Source organism: Notolabrus celidotus, chromosome 2 (assembly GCF_009762535.1).
Source record: "Notolabrus celidotus isolate fNotCel1 chromosome 2, fNotCel1.pri, whole genome shotgun sequence".
Taxonomy (NCBI): domain Eukaryota; kingdom Metazoa; phylum Chordata; class Actinopteri; order Labriformes; family Labridae; genus Notolabrus; species Notolabrus celidotus.
Window position 1 is genome coordinate 40,062,582 of NC_048273.1, and position 23,288 is coordinate 40,085,869.

The following is a 23,288-nucleotide window of genomic DNA, read 5'->3' on the forward strand; positions in this document are numbered from 1 at the left end:
TGCTGTCACCCGCGGGGTGTTTGTAGCTCGGGGCAGGTTATCACATGACCGCGGTCAGTCGGTGACAAGTCAGGTCTAAAAACACCGTGTCGTCCCTGAGGCGGCGGTCACGGAGTGGGAGGCTCTCCTGCTGGATACGAAGGCATGACACAGTGTTTCTCATGGAGACCCATCACAGACAGACCGCGGTCATGTGGTGACCGGCCCCGAGCTACAAACACCCCGCGAGTGACAGCGGTGCGGCCGCTGCTTGTGTCTGAACATTGAAGCCTTATTAATAACAGGATCAATAACAATATCAAATTACAGTAGGAAACGTCCATGGCAATGATTATATTTTGCCACACCTGATAAAAGAGTCACAGCAGTTGTAGCCTTCATTCTCTTTCATACAACGTACAAACCGGCCTCAGCTACTTAGCATTTTTCTGGTTAATATTCATAAACAGCTGAAAAAAGAAGGAGCAGAGTGCCTTCAACATGAACGTAATTAAGAACTACAAGGTTCTGTTTTTTTGCAGACCTTCTTTTAAAGAGCATTGTTCCTTTGGCCCAGCCTATTCACAGCACGGACCTAAAAATTTAATCGGGAAAGAATAAAAAGGAATTGGTCTGCCTCACTGTCAAAAAAATGAAGATATCTGAAGATAACTTCCTCAGCCTGTTTCCTTCCCTGAAACATGTTCTGGCACGTTCAAGATTCAATCAATTTTTCTCTGTATAGCCCCAAATCACAACAAATGTTATCTCAAGATGCTTTTACAAACAGAGCAGGTCTACCCATACTCTGTTATATTATTAACAAAGACCCAACACCAAGACAGGATAAGATCCAGTCCCCTCTTACTGACAGGACTTGATCTTAATTCATCTTAATCTATCATGAGCATTGCACCTCACAGTATTTAGCTAGTTACAGTGGCGAGGAAAAACCTCCTTTTAACAGGCAGAAACCTCAGGCAGAACCAGACTCATGTTAGACAGACATCATGCCTCGGCCGAGTTGGGTCTGGAAAGAGGGATAGAGGAGAACAAGAGAGAGAGAGCGATGATAGTGATGCCGCTGGAGTCCGGCACGTCCACAGCAACAGGATGTCTTCAGAAGTGACTCAGAGGAACCTACGAGACAATAGAGCTCAGGGACTCCAGAAAGGTCTATGGTTAATAACTTTAATCGGACAAGGAGAGTTAGAGTAAGTGATGGGGGAGTCAGGGGAGGGGGCTGAGATGAGATCCCAGTGTGTCATTGGCCAGTTTCCCCGACAGTCTAAGTCGCATAACTAAGAGCTGGTCCAAGCCTGATCCAGCTCTAACTATAAGCTTTATCAAAAAGGAAAGTTTGAAGCTTACTCTTAAAAGTAGAGTGGGTGTCTGCCTCCCTGACTGGTAGATGATTCCAAAGGGGATGGGTCTGATAACTGAAGGCTCTACCTCCAATACTACTTTTAGAGGACACTTCTAAAAGCTATGTCACACCAACCAAGGTCCTGGACCTGCTCTTTGGAGTTATCAACAGGGAAGTGACATATCCAACAACTGTTGCTCCATGAAGGTGTTGAGGGACACATTAAATGTCAAATATATTCAAAATTTGAAGCAAGGCCACAGGGAGATATCATCTCTCTCCAAGTCAGTCAGAAGTCTAACAGCTTATTTAGACTAGATGTGAAACTGCCTAAAGGGAGACCAGGCTGACTCAGATAACGTCAAGACGGAAAGAGATAAAAGTCCACCCAGTCAAAACCAGAGGGAACTAAATGTTGTGTTGCTGGTAGAAGTAAAGGGAAAATTGGAAAAGTTGCACAGATAGAGAACATTTGCACTGTATCATGGTTAGACCATAGAAACTGTGAGGCAAAGTTGCTGCACCCAGATGATATCTAGGTGAACACAGCATAAAACCTCTGTCATTAATAATCAATCAATCTGTAATTTTATGGCCCCAAATCACAACAAACGTTATCTCAAGATGCTTTTACAAACATAGCAGGTCTAGAACACTCTATGTCAAATTATGAACAGAGACCCAACACCAAGACAGGATAAGACTCAGTCTGACCCCACCTTAATCCACCATGAGCATTGCACCTCACAGTATTTAGCTAGTTACAGTGGCAAGTGTCTTAGGTCTCTCTCTCCTTCTCTTTCCCTGTCCCTTTGTATATCCTTATGTAATCTTTCTTTTACTTTCTTTTATTTATTTTTTTGGTCCACCTAGGTGTGCACGCCCTCTTTTACAGAACATGATATTAGCTGTCAATAAAAGATAGGCCAGAGTTCTAAGAGGGATGGTGATGGTTGCATGCACACAGTCACAAGCACAGAAGAAAAATGTTCTCTTTCTTTTCTTTTGCTGCAAGAATAAATTGCATTAATATTTCACAGCTTGTGACAAACATGACACAAACCAGAAATATATTTGCAGACAAGAGGAAAAGAGAAAACAAAGAAAAGGAAAAAAAGAAGAGAAAAAAAAAAAAAAAGAGAAGTTGAAAGCAGAAGGATAGTTTAGTTGGAGGTAGAGTAGTCGACTGAAGAATAGTTACCTAAAACATGTATTGAAGTGTTTTATGTTTAAAAGCAAAAGTTAAATTTTGACCTGTGAAATTGTTGAAATTGAAATTGTTGTTGAAAAAGAAATATCAAAGAGTCTCAAATCCACTTCAGGGCACTCTATTACCTTTTTTTTATTTCAATTGAATTCACTGTTGCTTCTTTGAAGACTGCAAAAAGTCTGAATGCAGCTTGAGACCTTGAGCAATCTGACAAAAGAGTTAGATGTTCTTAAGAGTTCATTTAACTTGCTCCAAAAGCAGTTTGAAATCACTGCCTGCACTGCTCAGTTCACCCTTCTTCATGTACAGTATATATATATATCCTGTATGTCCTGCCAATTTCATCATCACCTCCTTTCTCCCATCCAGCCTATAGATTTTGAGCTGACGCGCTCCTTCATGCTGACAGTGGAGGCAGAGAATGAGGTCCCACTGGCTCGCGGCATCCACCTGCCTCGACAGTCCACAGCGACCGTCTCCGTGCGAATCCTCGACCTCAACGAGAGTCCCGAGTTCAGTCCGAATCCCAAGTCAATCAAACTTGAGGAGGGTCTCCCAGCGGGGTCTCTTCTCACCACGTTCACCGCCCAGGACCCTGACCGCTTTATGAGACAAACTGTTCGGTAAGACTGCCCCCGCTACATCCTTAGAGGTGTTCATTTTGTGACGGTGTTCCTAAAGCGTGTGCTGGTTGTCAAAGTGTATTACATCAATCAAAAGAAAAAAACAGTGTGTGATTTAAATGTGTAGTTAAACTGTGAAATGATGAGCAGGTTTAAGTAGAGAAGTGAACATGTCTCTCAGTGTCTTTTGATAAAAAGGTGCTTTGAATATCTGAAGGCCTTTTCATCTTTTAAATTAGCCTTGCATTTATTAGAATTAATTTTGAAGTCACTGACAGTTACTGTCATTGAAAAGGTATGACTGAGGGAAAATGAGCTTATTAGCATGAATTTTAATGCAACCTCAGACTCAGTTACAGTATTAGCTTTATCTATTTCAATAATGCATATCCTTGTGGAGCTGGATTGTTGCGATTAGATATAAAGCAGTGTGAGCATAAAGCTATTCTCTACTACTGCAAGAGTTTTTCAAGCCCATTCATGAGCTCCTGCTACTGGAATTAATCAGTTAATCAATCTTTATTTATATAGTGCAAAATCACAACAAATGTTATCCCAAGACGCTTAACAAACAGAGCAGGTCTAGACCACTCTATGTCATATTATTAACAAAGACCCAACATCAAGACAGGATAAGATCCAGTCCCATCTTACAGACAGGACTCAGTCTGATCTCATCTTAATCCACCATGAGCAGAGCACTTTGCAGCATTTAGCAAGGAAAAACTTTCTTTTAACAGGCAGAAACCCCGAGCAGAACCAGACTCATGTTAGACAGCCATCTGCCTCGACCGAGTTAGGGTTGGAAAGAGGGGTAGATATATATGACATCTAACGGACAGGACTCAGTCTGATCTCATCTTAATCCACCATGAGCAGAGCACTTTGCAGCATTTAGCAAGGAAAAACTTTCTTTTAACAGGCAGAATCCCCGAGCAGAACCAGACTCATGTTAGACAGCCATCTGCCTCGACCGAATTTGTGTTGGAAAGAGGGGTAGATGTATGACATCTAACGGGCAGGACTCAGTCTGATCTCATCTTAATCCACCATGAGCAGAGCACTTTGCAGCATTTAGCTCGTTACAGCGGCAAGAAAAAGTTCCCTTTTAACAGGCAGAAACCTTCAAAAGGACCAGACTCATGTTAGACGAGTTGGGTTTGGAATAGGGATGACCACAATTAATCGATTATCGATTAATTGATTGTTAAGAAATTACTCGAAACACACATTTTTGTTATCAATGTTCCGTCACGTGGAACAAACATCATGTGGTCTCATATAACACTCAGCTATCAGGGAGGTTGTTTAAGTTTAAAGCATGTTTTGATGTGAATCAGCTGTTAAAGGTGTTGCGCACAGCGGAGACGCTCAGCTGGAGGCTGCGGCTGTGCGTCAGGTCTCCATGAGTGCTTTTTTAAAAGACTGCTGCCAACAACGACACGGACACAAAGGTTGACAGCTTTAAACAGGATATTTCCCACCTTTTGGATACGAAGGCAACAGACAGGTGGGAAATTCTGGTACGCTACGTTTACAGACCAGCAACATCAGAGCCGTCTGAGCTTTTCTGCAGCGGGACTGATTCTGACCCGGTTGCGCTCCTGGCTGACACCTGATCAAATACACATGTTTATTTTTCTCAATAAGAACGAGTAGACAGAAAACTGGACACTGTGAGTCTGAAGTACTGTTCTGTTAGTATTATGAGCCTTCACATTATAAGACTATGTCCGCGGAGAATATTTTAATGAGCCTGATCGTTGATATGCTGCGTGTCAAACATGTACCCGTATTCAATACAGTCAGTTATTTGCATTTTGTTGCTGTAGAAAATACAATTTAGGGGGAAAACAACGTATTTGGCATTGTTTTTGATGTAAGAATAATAATGTTTTTTTTTACCAATTAATTGATAATTGATCGTTAACATTTCCAAAATCGATCACGGAAAATACTTAAAATGTACATCCCTAATTTGGAAAGACGGATAGAGGGAGATGAATAGAGAGAGAGATGATAGTGGTGAGACAGATAGTAGTAGTTGTAGCAGCTGGAGTCTGGCAAGTCCACAGCAGCAAGCCGTCTACGGCAGCTCAGAGGAACCTAGCAGAGAAGGGAGCTCAGGGACTCCAGAAAGGTCTATAGTCAGTGACTTTACTATTGGCTTACATGTCAGTTATTGCAGAAAAATACATGTTGCCTCTTAAATACCTCAAAATATCAATGACATTTTTTAACATTAAAAGACTCCTTTTATGGGTAGAGGCTTGTATCACAGATTGTAAATAAACAATCAATACTGTTCAATCATGGTGAATTTCAATGAGCTACATAATGCGTATAATTGGGATTATCTTCACTTGTTTAACATGAAGAACTAGTACATAACATTCAGTCATATTTTTTATGCCATAACAACTTACTTTTGAAAGTGTTTTCCATCTCATGGCTCATCCAGTTCTTGGTTATCTCAGGAAAGCCTGCAGAGAGTATCTTTAGAAAGAACAAAAACATCCCAAAGGGATTCACGGATGGATTTTTTTGGTTAGAGGTCAAGGTCATCGTAAATACATGTTCGACCTATTTTGTATGGATATAACACAGCAATACCCGTAGGGGATATATTGTAACATCTGAATTATATTTTCTATGTGAATAGGGAAGTATTTGATACTTCTTATAGCTACAACAACCTAAGTGATCATGAGAACTACTTGGTGGCATCTTCTATGTGTTTAGGAGGATTTCTCTCTTCTGAAATGATGGTTATTAGTTGACTGATTGGTTGATGAAGAGTAAAATGTTGGGCATGTATTGCTAGTTAATCACTGTTTTTTTATTCTCAATGTAGCTATGTGTTCTGTGGAAATTTCCTCTGCAAGGTCTATCTTTTCTGTACTTGTGAGAAAGGCAGACACATTTTTTTAATTGAGTTAATTTAATTAGGACAATGCACATTAATCAACATCTCAGCAGTACGCGTCAGTGACTGAATTTAGACTGCAATTAGCCACGAACTGTCTCATTATGCAACAAGAAAAGCAGCTCAAGCTATTTTCTTCCCAGCTGTTGTGGTTTTTATGGAATCCCTGATCAGTTCAGCAGCTGAGTCATTCGGTGCTGGTGAGTGAGCGTTGATGGCATGAGTTAGAGCCACGAAAGAATACAAAAACATTTGACAATTGCACACATTTCTTGGTCCCACTTGAAGAAGGAGGAAATTGTTGCACAGGATTTTCCACTTGAAAAGTGACACAGATAACTGTGCAGCAAATGAGAATGGGAGCTCATAGAGAACTTTAAATCCTACTGACTTCCATTTTGCACAGCTGATAAATCACTGAGGAAAGTTCTGAAATAGTTCAAACAGCCACTGGTACCTTAAGCCATACAATGTTCATTAGGTATGTGAACACACTGGGGATGGTGATAGTTAATTAATTAATTTTGGCAAATAGAGACTGTCAGTATGATGGTTTAAAGTCAAGATAAAGAGTTACAGTCAGCTTGTCTTGCATGTTGTGCATCAGTGTTTTCCTAAGACTACACCCAGGCAGGCCGCTCAGTCACATTTGCAGCTGCATACAGATATGCTGATAAGTTTACATACCCTGGCAGAATTTGTGATTTTTTTTTGGCCATTTTTCAGAGAATTTGAATGATAAGAGAAAAACATTAGTTTCACCCATGGTTAGTGGTTGGGTGAAGCAACATTTTTATCAAACAACTGTGTTTACTCTTTTTATATCATAAAGACAACAGAAACTACTCAAGAAGCCATACATTCTGCCAGGGTATGTAAACTTATGAGCACAACTGTATGTTCATATTTCAACCAATTTTAGCAATCAATCTTTCTTTCTAAGTAAATAAAAGAATTAAAGGACAATAAATGGGTTTTAAGGTGCAGACATCACATCAGAGAAAATGGGAATGGATAGATCAAGAAAATTTAAATAATACAAGAAAAAATAAATAATAATAAAACAATCATCAAAGAAGATTAAAAATGATTAATTAGTAGATAAAAAAAAAGCAAATAGAAAAGGAAAGATTAGATAATAAATTAAGAAAATAAATAATACAAAAATAAATAATCAAATAAGATGTAAAACAATTAGTAGTTAGATAAAATAATAAATAAGAATGAATAGTGGTTCAAAGGGTGAAGACACATGAAAATAAGTCTGTAAAAGTGGGCAGTAATAAAATAGTTCAAAGAGTCGTTCCAAAGTGGAGGGGCTCTGACAGAGAAAGCGTGATCCCTTTTGGATTTGAGCCACGACTTTGGAACGCCCAAAAGTGCCCCATCTGAGGATCTAAGGCCATGAGAAAGCTGGTTTGGTGTCAGCATTTCCGCAATGTAGCTTGGGCAAGACCTAAACAAGCTTTAAAGGTGACATATCACGCTTTTTTCATCAACATATATTGTTCTAAGAGGTCCCCAAAACATGTCTTTAAAGTTTATGCTCAAAAAAACACTTTGAAATCAGATTTTGGTCTGCCTGAAAACCCCTCTTCTTCAGCCCTCCTCAGAACAGTCTGTTTTCCCTCTGACCACGCCCCCTCAGGAAGTGGATGAACCTTCGGCTGTCCAGCACGTTGATCTAATGTTTACATGTTGGCTGAATATACACGGCTGCTCAGAGATCACGTTACTTCAACCCTCTGAATCTGATCCAGAATCTGATCCTGACGGAGAGGCGCCTGTAGCAGGACCTTTCTGAAGGATTGGTCACAGATTTAGTGTTTCTTGTTGTTTTATTTATCAGCATGTAGACGTGTGTCTTGGTACACAGCTACAAACATGTAGCTATGTGGCTATGCTAATTAGCGCTAGCACTTATCCATGATAAATAAAAATCATCCACTAGATCTTCAAATCTGCAGACGTGGGGAGTCAAACCGACCTCTGCCAGAAAGGCAGCAGGACCTTTCTGAAGGATTGGTCACAGATTCTGTGTTTCTTGTTGTTTTATTTATCAGTATGTTGACGTGTGTCTTGGTACACAGCTACAGCTACGACATGTAGCTATGTAGCTATGCTAACTAGCGCTAGCACTTATCCATGGTAAATACAAATCACCAACTAGATCTTCAAATCTGCAGACGTGGGGAGTAAAACTGACCTTTGTGTTTATTAAGACAGCCTACAACTAGCATGCCTCCCTCCTAAGCTCCTTGTTAGCACACATTTGTGCAGGGAATGAAAAACAGAGGAGGGATTGAGTTGTATTTTATACAGTCTATGGACTGAACAAGCTCCGAGCTCTGACTCCGTGACAGATCGGATATTGTTGTGACGTAACAGAAACACTGAAGTCTGAAACGGCTGGTTTCACACACATTTACAGAAAGGTGGAGAAATCAGAACAGGGGCAGAATGGATTCTTTTCATTCTCGGGGGGTTTGTAGACATGCTAGGGAAACATATTTCAGGTAGAGAACCATTAAAAAGTCAATTTTGCATGATATGTCACCTTTAAAAGTGGTCAGTAAAATCTTAAAATCTATTCTAAAACACACAGGAGGCCAGAGGAGAGAAGTGAGGACAGGAGGGATGCGATGCCGTCTGCTAAAGCCAGTTAAAAGCCGAGCTGCTGCATTCTGGATTAGTTAGTGAATTACTTTCACTCACTTCTACTCCTCGCACTGGTTGCTAGCAGGTTTCAAACATGCTTGTCAGAGAAACATAAACACACAGAGAGAGACAGAGAGACATCCTCTTAACATTTGAAATGCGTCTGATTGGCCGTCAATGCCATTCAGAACAGCATTGTTATTCCAAGCATTTCCATATGCCGTCAGAACAACAAGCCTCATCAGCAAGCGACTCACCTGCTGCTGTGTGATCAGGAACGAGGGGAAAGAAAAAGAAGCTAATTGTAGAAAAAGATGTTGTTTAATGAACAATGAATGAGGGTTGGCTGTGCGTAAAGGAACATTTTTGATAAGAACACACACAAGGACCTTACAAGTTACAAAAATGTAACCTCAAAGTTAGAGTTTCATTAAAAATGAAGCGTTCCCGAGTCAACCCAGTGAAATATATAAGGGTGCTAATACTTCAGTGATCATGTTCAACAGCACAATTTAATTTGCTCAGTAGTGTGAAAATTTCCCTTCACATATAGCGAGGGCGTCATGCTGTTCTCACTTGCAGGCCTATTTTGAGATGAAAGCTGATAAGACGGCTGCTTTTTTTTCTCCCCAAAAACATCTTGTCTGGAGGAAACGCATATCTTTTCAATTCCTGCAGCTCTGAGCTAACAGCTCAACAATAACCAGAATGGAGTGCAGAAAGCCTGCAGGACTGCAGCGTCTTGTCCCCATCCTTCTTTCTTTTACATCCCACTATTTGTTTCTAAATGTGGTGCTGAAGTCTTTGTAGCCTAGCAACAGCCAATGGTGGACGCAGACTGTGTTCACACAAACACGCAAGCGCACAAACACACACACTCACACACATAAAGGAAGTGTATTGTGCACTATGGAGTGGGCCACAGAGAGCATTTTGGTTTCTGATTTTTCTTTTTTTTGTAGCTTTTTTATTCTGCAGTCGGTGCTGCTTCTACATTTATTCATGACTGTGCTTTCAACTTTTTGTCCCACCAATTACTAATACACAAAATGGACAATATTTCCTATTTATGGGTAGCAGTTTGGCTTGCCGTTATTTAAAGCTGTGCTATTTCCTTGTTTATTCACATAATTTGTCAAATGTGTTTCCCTTTTGAAACATGGCTTTTGCTGCTGTGTTGTTTTGCAGCAATGCAGATGAATGAGCATCAGTAAATCTTTTATAGAAATACATTTCATCAGCAAGTGACAGGAATTTTCCAAGCTCCATTATGTGTATGGGTTGATTCCAAGTCTGGAAAACAAACAAATTAAATTTCCACTGAATGTATTTTTCTAGTCAATTTTCATTTCCATTTAGAATAAATGAATGAGTCGTGGTTGCTTCACGGGAGTGCTGCAGCCTGCATGTATCAGCTCAGCAGTGGCTGCTTGGCCTGCAGCCAGGTGAGCAGATAAAGGAGCCTCTCTGTTGTAGATTCTTATGCTGTGTCTCTCTGACTGAATCCAGGTACTCCAAGATGTATGACCCTGCCAACTGGCTGGAGATTGACCCGGTTAATGGTCGGATTTCCACCATTGCCATCCTCGACCGAGAGTCTCCCTACGTCAAGAACAACCTTTACAACGTCACCTTCATGGCTTCTGATAACGGTGAGACAAGAGGGCAGCACTGATGTCCTGCAGTAACCCTAATCCCCCAGCATACAGAGGTGGATTGTGTTCACTGTGCCTGTGTGCTCTTTTACTAATTGCAGTGGTGCTTTTTCACAGTGGAATCCGTGCAGTAACCCGGCTTCTGTAGATCTATTGGAAGAAATAGAATGTGCATTATTGATGCATAATATTAGGAATCTAAAACTGCATAATGTGTCCGTTACAGGGAGAACTGTGGCCTGTTGCACCAGCACTGCATCAGTTGAGTCCTAAGTTAGAGTGTAAAGTCCACCATAAACCATACGTTGAGACTAGTTAGTTTGTAACTAAAGTTGTGTCGTGGTTTGTTTGCACCACAGAGACGTAATGTTCATCTTAGACCATAACGTCCAAACTAATCAAAATATTGTCGCAGACAGTGAACAGCTTTTTTCTTGATGGGGATGTCAAACATGCGGCCCAAGGGCCAAAACCGGCCCGCCAGAGGTTCCAATCCGGCCCACGAAATGACTTTGCAAAGTGAAAAAAGTACAGAGAAGACATTAACTGTAATGTTTCAATAAAAGTAACCACGGTTTCAAATTTGGCCTCTGGGGGTCACATACAATCATATTGCTGACAGAGCACACCTGAACGGCACTTTTTTTCCTGGACTTTTTTTCTCAAAGTGAGAAAATAGATTACTTACTGTTTGCATAATCCGGTGGAGATTCATAAAGACTTTTTAGAGCACTATAAGATGATCCACTAACTACTAACACTAGCTCTACACCCCCTCATACAACACTGTCCAGCAAGCAAACTGTTCCTGCTGGAGCTTTGGGGTCCAAAATAATCAACTTTACCTTCTTCATTGTTATAATTTATCTGTTCTTTTACAGTAAACATCACACTCTGTGTCAGGTGAATGGGTAACCTGTGTGTTTGGTGTATTGGCAGCAGGTTTCAGGGCTTAAAGAGTAAAATATTCTGCCTCACATTAAGACTCATCATAGCGAAAACACAACAGCTGTTTTTGCAGAAAGATAGTTCATGAAATGTGAACAGTTTCAGAATGTACTTGTACTTTTTCGCACTAAAATAAAGGTAAACATTTGGAGTTCTTATTATTTATAGGTTATTATGTTCTGATTTTGCAGGTCCGGCCCCCTTCATATCAACTTGGGCTGTGTGTGGCCCCTGAACTGAAATGAGTTTGACGCCCCTGGTTTATACGTTTATTAACAGTGACATACGTTTGTTATTTGTGTAATCTATCATTAAGAGCGTGCTGTCAGCATCACAGCTGGTTCAACTCTCTGCTTCTCCTTATCCTTCAAATGATCCCATCTTTGAAAACAGTGCGCTATGACAACCAGTCTTTTACAGAGGGCTTTACACCCACTCAGAGCTAGGTGTTGAATTTAAGATGTAACTTATGCCAATGTTGGAACTATCTCAGCTGAGTAGTAGAGTGTAAACTCCATCCTAAATTAGTAGTTATGTTCAAACTAGGCTACGTTTAACCTAATGGACAACTGGTGCAACCCAGTGCTTGTCCTCTTCTGCAGAGTCTCATTACATTCTTTTAATTTAGATTAAATATTGTCACAGCCCATATCTGTTTTTTGTCAGTGACCATGAAATAAAGTAGTCATTATGGTCATTAAAAGTGACTTTGAAGACGTCCTAACATTCAGAGTTTTTCAATCCAGTGAGCAGTAAGTTGTCACATCAGTACTGAAGTTATACAGCGGTGTAACGGCCATGGTCATGGCATTAAAAACCTTTCTTAGAAAAAAAATATGTGATTCATGTTCTGTTCCTACTTCAATGATTGGAAAGAGGAGACTTCCTCCTTGACACAACCGAGTGCACTGTCCACTTTTGATTACATTTCAATACTTGATCCAGTAATCAAATATCCTGATTAGGGAGACCTGTGGGATAACATAGGCAGTCTGTGGGAACAGTACTCCCATTGATTTCTAATGGAGATGTTGTTCTTCATATTTCGTGCAGTATTCCAAAAGTCTTCCTCCTATTCGGATCACAACTGTGCTTTATCGCCAAAGAAAAGAGGATCCTCTATTTTAAATGGAAAATTGTTCAAGAGGAATGTCATTCAGCAGCAGCAGCAGCAGCTCCAGCAATCCACCCTACCCTGCACGCTCTGTACAGAGACCCCACTGTGCTCTGCGCTTCCTGCAAGCTGACTGTCTTAGCTCAGTGTCTGCCCTTGTCTAACACAAGGAAGATACAAAACTGCCGTCAGACACAAGGACATGCAAAAGCAAGCTTGTGCAATAGGTTAAATGTCTGTAGGTTTTCTTTTTTGAAACTGTCATCAGAAGTGCACTGGCCAAGGGCTGAGTATCATTCTGTAGTTTGGACTATGTCTTGTAAGAGTACAGCATTCAAGGGGAATTCATTTCAGATAACAGACACAGTGGCAACATCATTGTAAGTGTTAGTATGCGTCACTGGAAGGGTATGCAAACTCTGCAGCAGTGCTCGGCCTGCAGGCATCCATTATTTTTCAATGGGTTCATTGTGGATTATCCCCTATATGATGCTTCCAAACCTTCAACAGAAATGACTAGGCTGTAGAGTCTCAAACTATGTAATATGAAACTGGACATGTTTTTTTCTAGCTTGAAAATATTCTGTATTTGGTTTTTTTTGGCTCTGGGCTCCAAGCCTGTTGGTTCCAACTAAAGACGTCAATCTTTTAAAGCAGGTCAAAAATACATAATTTCATTTTTTAGAGGTTCAGTCACTCCCTAAACCAGCTGGCCACTGAGCAAAGTAAATTGTTCATTTGTTTGGGACTAATTTTAGAGGCGGATTAATCCACATTGGAGGCTCAATACAGTATTTGGGGCAACAGGATAGTGAACGCTGGATAAAGTGACAGATAAAACCTAGTGTGTGTGTTTATGGGAGTGAAAAAATGGAACCAAGTGTGTTGGTTATTGATGTGTCATATGTTGCTGATAAATGAACAAAGAAGACAATGAGATCGAACTAAATTCACTTTTTTTATTCATGTGTTTAGGTGTCCCTCCTGCCAGCGGGACAGGCACCCTTCAGATGTACTTGCTGGATATTAATGACAATGCACCTCACGTGTTCCCCCCTGAGGTGGAAATGTGTGAGAGACCAGATCCTAATGCCATCAACATCACAGCGAGTGACCCTGACCTGAGCCCTAACGCTGGCCCCTTTGCCTTTGAGCTGGCTGGTCGTCCATCTGATGTACGCCGAAACTGGACTCTCAATCGCGTCAATGGTCAGTATGGGATTAATTGTCAGATTTGATTTTGGACTTCATTCATTCATTCAGTCGCTTCATTATGTTGTTATCCTGCTTATGTGAAAATATCATAGACTGTATAAAATATGATAGTATCCGTGACGTCACCCATCTGTTCCTGAGCGCTGTTTTGAAGCCAATCGACGGTGGCAGCCATATTGGAAATGTGGAACTCAACCAGGCAGAGTGTGACGTAAAGGGGCGGAGGTTGAGCCTCCTAGCCAACAGCTATGTGTTCCTGACCAGGAGTCAAGTCAGTCATGTCCTTATTTGGGAAAAAACTCGTCACGTTAGAAAAAAATCCCCCCCCCCCCCCCCCCCGTACAGTGTGTGCTGATAGAGAAATGAGCTACGTAGAGCCAAGCTGTTTTTTGAACCAGGCTGTAAACATGTTTATTAATGCTGCAAAGATCGTCTCTTTGAATGGGTGTCTATGTGGTTTCCGGTGTTTCTGCAGCCAGCCTCAAGTGGATTCTCGATGTATTGCAGTTTATAACACTTCCGCATTGGCTTCATAGTTTGAGACCGGAGGTTGCCGCTTGGAAAATATACACAAAGAATAAAACCAGGTGATACGTTAAGTCACTGGATGTCACTAGAAGATCAATCAATCAATCAATCTTTATTTGTATAGCGCCAAATCACAACAAACGTTATCTCAAGACGCTTTTACAAACATAGGAGGTCTAGACCACACTATGTCAAATTATGAACAGAGACCCAACACCAAGACAGGGTAAGACTCAGTCTGACCCCACCTTATTCCATCATGAGCATTGCACATCGCAGTATTTAGCTAGTTACAGTGGTGAGGAAAAACTTCCTTTTAACAGGCAGAAACCTCAGGCAGAACCAGACTCATGTTAGACAGACATCATGCCTCGACTGAGTTGGGTCTGGAAAGACAGATAGAGGGGAGTAAGAGAGAGAGGTGATAGTGATGAGACGAGTCGTAGAAGCTGTTGCCGCTGGAGTCCAGCACGTCCGTATCAGCTGGAGTCCAGATCGTCCACAGCAGGAGGACGTCTACGGCAGCTCAGAGGAATCTACGAGACAAGGGAGCTCAGGGACTCCAGAAAGGTCTATGGTTAGTAACTTTAATGGGACAGGCAGAGTTAAAGGAAGTGATGAGGGGGTTGGGGGGAAGAAGGTGAGCTAGGATCCCAGTGTGTCAGTGTGCCAGTTCCCCCGGCAGTCTAGGCCTATAGCAGCATGACAAAAGCTGGTCCAAGCCTGATCCAGCTTAACTATAAGCTTTATCAAAAAGGAAAAAGGAAGGATCACATGATGACACTGTCAGTGTTTCTATAGGCCACCAATATATATTTTATATTGCAGTGTGCTGAGAGACCAAACGATCTTGATTTAACTAAATAGGTACCAGTTCCAGTGATTTTTATTTTTATTTTTTTTCCAACCTTTTTTACCCTACTAAGTCTGTCTCTTGGAAAAAGTCTTAAAAATATGCCTTTTGAAATTTCTTACAAATCTTACTGCAGGCTGCAAGGAGACTTGAGAGAAAAAACAATTTTAGTTTTACATCTCTGGTTGAAACGATGACCAAAAAGAAGTTGCTGAACAGTGGCCCCTTTATATAGGGCTGGGCGATAATTACATAACTTTAGTTATCCTGATATCATTTTTCTCAATATAAATAACAAAGGTTAGATCAAAATTTGATACATTTAAACCTGTAGTTACACTCTCCAATCGCTGGAAAGGAAGGGGTTCCTATAATGCCCCCTTGCATTAGACAGAAGAAGAAGACGACATTAAACAGCCAATCATGTTACAGGGTTAAAGGTAGGCGGGGCTTAAAGACCCTTGGAGCGGAATGTAAACACAGCTGAAACGAGCAACAGCAACACAGAAGAAAACGTGAAACCTACCAGCTCAAAGCAGAGTCGTTAGTCTGACACTGAGTCGACTCTGTTAAGTATTAACTTCTTGAATATACTTTCAGGATGTGGGTAAAGGAAGAGCACGAGGCAACTTCTGCTGTGCATTTTTAACACGTTTAATGTGGTAGTACAACTGAACAATGAATAACTGTGATGCATTCAGTACACTAACCAAAACAATACTCTATAAACGGATACACAGTACACAATTTGGTATATCTCTGTTGTAAATTTAAATCAACCTGAGAAAAATAAGAATCTACAAACTAAAGGTTCACCAAAATCTCATCTTACACAAAAGACCTGCTTCCTGTTAACACAGTCATAAATGATGGATACAAGAAGTTCATCAGAAAACTAAATACAGATACAAACTAACAAACTGTCTGGTTTCTTCAACTTTCACTCAGGACCAAAAATCTGCCTTTAAATCTAAATGAAAAAATGATTTGATATTTATGTTATCGTGATAACATCTTTTTCAATATCACCTAGCTCTACCTTTATATAGTATAGCTCTATGTTCTACAAGTATTACCAGTTTATTTTGATTTTCTTCTTATACAGTTTTTAAAACAAATGTTCAGATGCATCACATCAGGTCCAGCTTCTACCAGAGCTCTTCAGTGAAAAGTCAAACTCTTACAGTATGTCAATCATGTGAGACATGTAACAGATTCTGAGATGTGAATGGTTTGTCATTTCAAAGACAGTCTCTTTTGTCAAAGTGAATGCCTCTCAACTATATCTTTCCAAAACTGCTGTACTCCTGGAGGGTCCTGTCTTCTGGTTGCACCAGTAGAGATCCTAAGTTTAGATTGTTGTTTGATTTTTACTAAATACAGTTTAACTCAAAGACTTTCTCTAAATACAGGAACAGCTGGGAGGTCAGACTGGAAGGTTCTTTTGTCAACTCTGCTGATTAAGCAGTGTTCAGCCTGGTGTTAAGTCAGAGTGAGATAGTCATTTTCCTCTCCTTCCTCCTCACAGTCTCGATTGAACATGGAGCAGGTGCACCTCACTTACCCTATCCTTGTACTGTAAACACAGTTCCACTATAGGCATATTTTGACCAGAGGAACTTTATCCTGGAACTATGTGTGCGTTTCGACCGGTGGACCAGGGTCTAAATTTAGTTCAGAGGTAGATAATCTCCCCCCTAAAAAGCCCCTGCTAGAGGGATGGTACTTTTCAGAGATCCCAGGGCTTTCGGGGGGCAGGGTCTGCAATGTTGAACATGTCTGATTGGTAGATAAACTGTGTTTTTATTCTGCCCCGCCGTCCACAATAACATCACACACATCTGTGATTCTCTTGATTTCTCTTTCTTTCATTTGTTTTTATTTGTTCTATCTTTTTTGTATGTGTGTGTACTTTTCAAAAGAAGAAGCTGTGATTCTCTTGATTTAGCAGCTTGTAACAGTAGTCTTCTCTCAGCCCACCGTGAATGCGTCTCTCCTCCCGGTGTTCCGGTTTTAAAAGTGACCCTGTAAACTGGAGACCTTCAGCTGAATGTGTCAGTGTTTGTGGAGTTTACACAGCTGTTGAAACACAGAGGGAGTTCCTGGGAATGCAAACTAGTTTAGTTTTTATTAAGATTTCAAAATATCCTCATCAGATATTTCAGACTGCCATGAGATTTTATCTTAAACTCTTTAAACGGACTCTAGATGGATGGATAATGTGAACTTAACTACTATTGGAAATGGTTTTACAGGTTGCCTATTTCCTAAGTGCAATTCAAAACAATTGTCATTACTGGCTATGGCTGTCATCCTGTATGTGTGTGTGTGTGTGTGTGTGTGTGTGTGTGTGTGTGTGTGTGTGTGTGTGTGTGTGTGTGTGTGTGTGTGTGTGTGTGTGTGTGTGTGTGTGTGTGTGTGTGTGTGTTCAGAACATTATACAACTCCTTTTAGTTTAAAGTTGCATAACACGCTTAGTCTCATCCAGTATGATTATATATAACACTCCTTTTTAGAGATATTTGGAAGTTACCTCACAGGAACTATTGGATGATTGTTGGAAATTGAAGTTTTTATTCATGTGTCTATTGTTACATCACTTGGTGTCATTGACAATGTGAGTAGGAAACATATTCAATAATGTGTCGCCATAAGCACCTACTGTTGAAATGAGTTCTCACAATAAAACATTCGAGGAAAACAGCTGCTCCTTTTAAGCAGCACTATTAGTGTTAGGGATCTTCCAGGATAGGAAAGAAGCACATAACTGAAGAATAACAACACTTGTCTCTCTCTCCGTTTCTCAATCTCTCTACCCTTCTACCTACATTGTATCCATCTTTTAGGTGAGTACGCCCAGCTGCGACTGCGGATAGGCTCCCTGGCCAGTGGAATCTACGAGCTTCCCATCATGATCACAGACTCTGGCAACCTGCCCATGTCCAACACGTCATACCTGAAGGTCAAGGTCTGCCAGTGTGATCACCATGGAGACTGCGTGGACATGGAGCGAATTATTGCCGCTGGACTTGGCACCGGAGCCATTATTGCCATCCTCATCTGCATCATCATTCTACTAGGTGAGTCTCCCATAAAGATACAAGATGCACACAGTCTTGATGACATATGCAAAGTTTCTCAGGCATGTAAAATAGTACTTTTTGCTGATGATACAAACTTTTTAGTTTCTGGTGAAAATTTCCAGCAACTTTTCGACTTAATCACCTTGGAGATCTGCAAATTAAAAATATGGTTTGACAAAAACAAATTATCGTTTAATTTAAACAGAACAAAAATCATGGTATTTGGAAACAATAAATCTAACAATAACATACAAGTACAGATTGGGGGGGGGTCAACATAGAAAGAGTACATGAACATAAATTCCTTGGTGTAATAATAGATGAAAAAATTTGCTGGAAACCTCACATTAAACACGTCCAATCCAAGCTGTCAAGAAGCATTTCAGTTCTCGCCAAAGCCAAGCACACTCTGGATCATAGATCACTTCTTATTCTCTACTGTTCACTGATCTTACCATATCTCAGTTACTGTGCTGAGGTGTGGGGAAACACCTATAAAAGCTCCCTGCAACCACTGTCAGTCCTCCAGAAAAGAGCCATAAGAATAGTTCACAATGTTGATTTCCGCGAACACACAAATTCATTGTTCCTCAAATCAAAATCACTGAAATTATTTGACCTCATAGATTGTAAAACTGCACAAATTGTGTACAAGGCTAGCAAAAATATCCTTCCAGGAAATATTCAAAGATTATTCTTTGAAAGAGAGGGGGGTTATAACTTCAGAGGGAAGTTGAGATTAAAGATGATGAGTGTTCGGACCACAAGGAAAAGCTTTTGTATTTCAGTCTGTGGTGTTAAACTATGGAACAGTCTCAGTATGGAACTAAAGCAATGCCTGAACATAATTCAATTCAAGAAGAAGTACAAAGAAATGATTTTAATAAGGTACAAGGAGGAAGACAAGTGTATATAATCACGAGGGGTTTACTTTTGTTTGTTAGCATAAATATGAAGATAATAGATGAAGATTTGACATGTGGGACTGCACTCATATAATGGCAGAAAACAGTGAATTGAGGGGGTAGGATTAGATAAGTTTTAAACTTCTTCCTACTCCTTTTCGTACATGTAGAGTAAATTGTTTCACTGCTTGCTAATATTGATTTTGTTTCTTTTGTAAAACTGTTTCTTTTTATATTATGTTTGTATAACTCTTCTTTTCTGCTTTTTTTTTTTTAATTGTATTTTTTTTACTTTTACATGTTCCAAATAAAGTCATCAAATCAAATCAAATCAAATTGCTGTAACACTAAAGAGACATAGTTTGCAAACTTTAGAAACTGCATTTAAAATAAAAGAGCCGTTTGCCTTTGCCCCCCCTTGCTACTGTAATCCAGAAATGCCAATCTTTAGTACCATGAAAAGAAGCGGTATCATCTCATCCATCTGTTACTTGCAATTTAAGATGATTAAAAAAATCCCCACTTTCATTCCATTTGTGTGTGCAGTGAGCAGGTACCATCCGTCACTAGAAATGAATCTTTTCTGGTAAAGCATAGGTTTGCCATGGCAGACATCCCAGGCTCTAATCCCAAGTGTGAGTGTCAAGCTAGTTGCAGTTTTTCGCAAATGATGTGCTTGTAAACAAGTAGCACTCCATGTGCTTGCACTCTGAAAGGCCCTTTTGAGCAGTGTGCGCGCGGGAGTGTTACAAAGCATAGGACTACTGAAGAAACTCAGCTCTTGCAGAGTGCTCAAGTGGAGCAGGAAAAATATGATTATGAGCGAGTTATAATGTCCTAGGATATAATGTTTCAGGCATTCAATTTAAAAAGCATTTGCAGTGAGTTAATCTCTGTTCAGCAAAGAATGATCGTTCAAGTACTCGGGAGACAAAGGAGGGTTTTTTGGATCACATCATTATTTTTCATTAGACAGAATAAAATGTTTGCCCACTGAGATTTAGAAAAATGTATTTTCCTTGTTGCGTGTTTTCTTAAATTGCAGCAAGTTGAGCCAGCGTAAAGGTTGAAGCTCTGAAAGAGGTTGGTGTGGGAGTTAAAAGTGAATAACCTGAAGACATTAAAGTTAAATAGATGTGCTAAAAGGATTCGATGTTTCTGTTTAAATGTTCTAAATGGAGGAGAAGTGTGTAATTGAACGCATGTTAGCTGAAGTTGTTGTGACCGTGCTGAATAGGTCAAGATGCACTTAAGGCTGATTTATACTTCTGCGTCGAATCAATGGCGTAGCCTACACAGAGACCCACACACATAGCTGACGTGCACCTCCTCCAAAATGTAACTACACTAGAATCGACGCGGACCGCAAGCCCTGTGATTGGTCCACTCGGCAGCATTGTGTTTCCCACATTTACAGCACTTCCAGGATCCCCGCTCATCATTCGCTCATCGGCCGTGTATTTCATCTCCTCCTCTCTATTCTTCATGTAATCATGTCTGTGTGATAAACAGCAACATGTATCAGCTGTAGATTAACATAACACGCTCTGAATCTCTGTGGAAAAGTAAACAGAGATCGTAGAGAGGCCAGAGGCTATCAGAGAGACCACACTGCCCTCAAGCATTTCAGCAGAGAATTGCTGCGCGACACGGACACATCGACGCACAAGTATGTGGTGCTCATGTCCACGTCAGCCCCTGCTGCTTAGGGGAGACGCAGGAGTATAAATCAGCCTTTAGAGTGTAATCGCTAAATTACTCTGAAGTTTGATTTCGAGTGCAAACACCTTAGTGTTTCTCAGCAAGTCTAGACCGTACTCTATGTTATATTGTTAACAAAGACCTAACGCCAAGACAGGATAAGATCCAGTCCTAACTACAGATAGGACTCGGCCTGATCTCACCTTAATCCGCCTTGAGCAGAACAAGTTGCAGCATTTAGCAAGTTAAAGGTTGAGAGGAAAATCTTTCTTTAACAGGCAGAAACCTCCAGCAGGACCAGACTCATGTTAGACAGCCATCTGCCTCGACTTAGTTGGGGTTGGAAAGAGGGATAGAGGAGAATAAGAGAGAGGGATGATAGTGAAGAGACAGATAGTAGTAGTAGTAGTAGCTGTTGCCGCTGGAGTCTGGCACTTCCACACCAGCAGGCCGTCAACGGCAGCAACTCAAAGGAACCTACGAGACAACAGAGCTCAGTGACTCCAGAAAAGTCGATGGTTCGTAACTTTAATGGGACAGGATCAGATCAAGTCCAGTCTACAGACAGGACTGAGTCTGATCTCATCTCAATCCACTGTAAACAGAGCAATTTGCAGCATTTAGCAGGTTAAAGCGGCAAGGAATAACTTCCTTTAACAGGCAGAAACCTCCAGCAGGACCAGACTCATGTTAGACAGCCATCTGCCTCGACCGAGTCGTTCTCAAGATGGGAACAAAGTAGACAAGCTCTGAAACTTCAAATTAAAGGCTCTGATGCCTCCCACTCCCACACATGTCCACAATGAATTGCAAGGGTTGAAAGAGTTTCAAAGATGCATATATCTTTAATGAGTAATCTTTTGTGAATTTTCAATTCAAATCCTGACAGCTGCTATGGCACCATTAGGAGCTGAGTAAAATCTGGGGCATTTAGGTTCATACAAAGGGATTTTGTGCACAAGAAAAACAAAGAACAAAAAGAGCAGGAAAAAGGAAGCAGGACTAATAGGCCACCTGTCCCTTGAGCCTTGTCAACTAAAAACAGAAGAGTAAATATAAGGCCTAGTATGAGGCACATTGACCACCTAATGGAATAAGGCCAATTTGAGAGTAGAGCCAAAGTAGTGGTTTTGTTATTTTAAAAAGACTACATGTATTGTTTGTTGTCTACTGGGGAAGCCACCAGCCTTCCCCTGTTGGTTTCACAGAGAAATGTTACTAATGGTGACAAGCCATTTTTCAAATCGTCCCTCTAGGGTCTAAATTTTCCTCACTTAGAATCTCTCTCTGCCTTCTAATGGGTTCTGGCCCTCGCAGGTACAGCTGCACAGGTTGACAAACACATACACACCAAAGCTCCCTTGTCTCATAAATCCAGCCAGATTAATATGATCAAAGGAGGAAGATTCACATCAAGTTTAATACACTCCAGTCTCAGAATAAGAGTCGCGTTCCAGATGAGTCCGTTATGAGGGGATTTAAGTTGGAAAGAATTAAACTAAGACTTTCAAGGTAGTCTGAAGCAATAACAGAGGCTTTGAAGTTGTGATAAAAAATACAGCATTATTAATATAGACTAGGTCTCGCAAAAATATGTCCGGTACTAAATCATCCTCTTGATGCAGGAGCTGTGTAGATTACAAAGCAGCAGTACTTGTCCTGAAGAAAGATTGTTGTATAACAGCATATGTTGTAAAAATCAATAACAGGTGACTGTGTTTTTTAATATGAGATGATTAAGGAGAGGGAGATATTTGCTTTAAAACAGAAAGCTGCGATGTCCAGTAGTGCCTTAAATAGGTGCCCGTTGGTGCTCCTAGTGCATCACTGCACTATTGAAACATCTGCCTGTGATGGCAGACTAGAAATTAGGTTCCAAAGTTCAATGTCAATCAGTCAATCTTTATTGGTATAGCGCCAAATCTGTATAACGTTTTCTCAAGACGCTTTTACAAACAAAGCAGGTCTAGACCACTCTATGTCAAATTATTAACAAAGACCCAACACCATGACAGGATAGGATCCAGTCCCCTCTCACTGACAGGACTCGATCTTATCTCATCTTAATCCAGCATGAGCATTGCACCTCGCAGTATCTAGCTAGTAACAGAGGCAAGGAAAAACTTCCTTTTAACAGGCAGAAACCTTGAGCAGGACCAGATTCATGTTAGACACACATCTGCCTCGACAGAGTTGAGGTTGGAAGGAGCGATAGAGGAGAATGAGAGAAAGGAAAAACTTCCTTTTAACAGGCAGAAACCATGAGCAGAACCAGACTCGTGTTAGACAGCCATCTGCCTCGACCGAGTTGGAGTTGGAAGAGGGATAGAGGAGATTAAGAGAAAAGAAAAACATCCTTTAACAGGCAGAAACCCCGAGCAGAACCAGACTCATGTTAGTCAGCCATATGCCTCGATGGAGTTGGAGTTGGAAAGAGTGATAGAGGAGATTAAGAGAAAAGAAAAACATCCTTTAACAGGCAGAAACCCAGAGCAGAACCAGAATCTTGTCAGGCAGCCATATG

General features: G+C 40.7%; 1 protein-coding gene across 1 annotated transcript in view; it reads left to right on the forward strand.

Moving 5' to 3' along the window:
* Positions 1 to 23,288, forward strand: part of LOC117830390 (cadherin-2-like) — a 183,542-nt gene that overhangs the window by 119,428 nt on the left and 40,826 nt on the right. Inside the window, exons 10-13 of the mRNA XM_034708497.1 lie at positions 2,925 to 3,178; positions 10,272 to 10,414; positions 13,455 to 13,688; positions 17,922 to 18,155. Coding sequence (XP_034564388.1) covers positions 2,925 to 3,178; positions 10,272 to 10,414; positions 13,455 to 13,688; positions 17,922 to 18,155 — 865 coding nt within the window. The remainder of the gene's footprint in view (positions 1 to 2,924; positions 3,179 to 10,271; positions 10,415 to 13,454; positions 13,689 to 17,921; positions 18,156 to 23,288) is intronic.